Here is a 1,847-nt window from a genome sequence, read left to right on the forward strand (position 1 = left end):
TCAGAATTGGTCCCTGAAGCCCAGTGACTTGACTGAGGTCCTGACCTGCCCCGTCTTGACTTCATTTCTTGTGTCGGGGAAGAATTCGCAGTCCTACATGAGGCTCCTATTGGGTATCCTTCTAGAAGCCAAGGGTTTGCTGGCATTTTTGGTTTTCCCAACTCTGGATAGAATCTGCTTGGACACATATACCCACTCATCAAGTCACCCCGTAGGGACTGCTGGTCACTCATTCTCTCCAGGCTGCAGCTCTGTCCTTGGCCTGTTGGCCCAATTGCAGTCCTGCAAAATCAGAATCTTCATTTCCTTGCATCTGCTTGTAAGACTCAGCATCCATCCTGTTTTGAATGCAAGTCTTTCGAATTTATAATGGTCAAGTCCAGCGAGGAAGGCCTGCTGAAAAGTCTGGGCTTCTACTCTGGGGAAAGATTTTTATGGGGTGGAACATCTTCCCCAGCCCGAGAGTCTCCACAAAGCCCCTTTCATGTCCCTGTTCCTCAGGCTATAGATAAAGGGGTTCAGCATGGGAGTCACCATTGTGTATAGCACAGACGCCACCTTTCCAGTGTCTGCTGAGTAGGAGGATGAGGGCTGGAAATACACTAGAAAGACTGTCCCATAGAAGAGAGTGACCACTGACAGGTGAGAGCCACAGGTAGAGAAGACTCTGTGTTTCCCTCCAGCAGAGGGGACCCTGAGGATAGTGTGGATGATGTGGGCATAAGAGACCAGGACACATGTGAGAGGGACCACACCCGAAAGGGCTGCTTCAGTGAACATCATGACCTGAAAGATATGGGTGTCTGAACAGGCCAGTTTGAGGAGTGGGAGAAGATCACAGAAGAAGTGTGGGATGGAATGGGAGGCACAGAAAGAGAACTGAGACATCAGGAGAGTGAGTGAGAAGGCCAGGAGGTGGGAGCAGAGCCAGGATATAGCGACCAGCCCCAGGCAGCGTTGGGGACACATGATCCTGGTGTAGTGTAGAGGAAGACAGATGGCCACATAGCGGTCATATGCCATCACAGCCAGCAGGAAGTCGTCCAGCAGGGCCAATGCCATGAAGAAATACATCTGCATGAGGCACCCAGCGTGGGAGATGGTGTGGTGCTGGGTCTGGATGTCGATCAGCACCTTGGGGACAATGGAGCAGGAGAAGCAGGTGTCGATGAAGGACAGGTTGGCCAGGAAGAAGTACATGGGGGTGTGGAGGTGCTGGTCAGAAGCGATGGCCAGGATGATGAGCAGGTTCCCCACCAGGGTGACCAGGTACATGCCCAGGAAGAGCCCGAACAGGAGGGGCTGCTGCTCTGGGTGTTCAGAGAAGCCCAGGAGCAGGAAGTCAGAGACACTGGTTTGGTTTCTAATCCCCATTTAAAGGAAAACATTTGGAGGAAAATCTTGCTTAAATATACATAGACTCCAAAAAGCTATATCATTCAAAGTCTTTCATCTGTTTTCTGCATTCTTTTCAGAGGTCACGGAGATGCACTGATGTCTCTTGGCAGCAGGCATGTAAACATGTACAGAGGTGAGGCCTATGGACAGTGGTAACGGGAGATCTTTTTGAGTGTGACCTTCACATGTTAGCTGTCTAGTATGTTGTCCTGTAGACCACCTGGATGAGGTCCAACTGGAGATCAGATGGGAAGAAACTTCCTAAGTTTTAGTCTTCCCCACCTGCCCCTTTTCTAATAGGCAAGCTATCAGTTTGATAGGCTTGTGAAATCTGAAAAATAAGATATCTGGCCTAGCTGGTTTTGCTCAGTGGATAGAGCATCGGCCTGCAGACCTAAGGGTCCTGGGTTCGATTACTGTCAGGGCGCATGCAGAAGGCAACCAATTGA

At 50.3% G+C, this 1,847-nt stretch overlaps 1 protein-coding gene across 1 annotated transcript; it reads right to left on the bottom strand.

Annotated features, from left to right (window-relative positions):
• Positions 1-432: 432 nt before the first annotated feature.
• Positions 433-1,374, bottom strand: LOC132211724 (olfactory receptor 1G1-like). Its single transcript, XM_059656222.1, has one exon. It carries the CDS (start codon positions 1,372-1,374, stop codon positions 433-435), a length of 942 nt encoding a protein of 313 aa, XP_059512205.1.
• Positions 1,375-1,847: the final 473 nt, after the last annotated feature.

The sequence above is a fragment of the Myotis daubentonii genome, chromosome 11 (genome assembly GCF_963259705.1).
Source record: "Myotis daubentonii chromosome 11, mMyoDau2.1, whole genome shotgun sequence".
In the NCBI taxonomy this organism is placed as follows: domain Eukaryota; kingdom Metazoa; phylum Chordata; class Mammalia; order Chiroptera; family Vespertilionidae; genus Myotis; species Myotis daubentonii.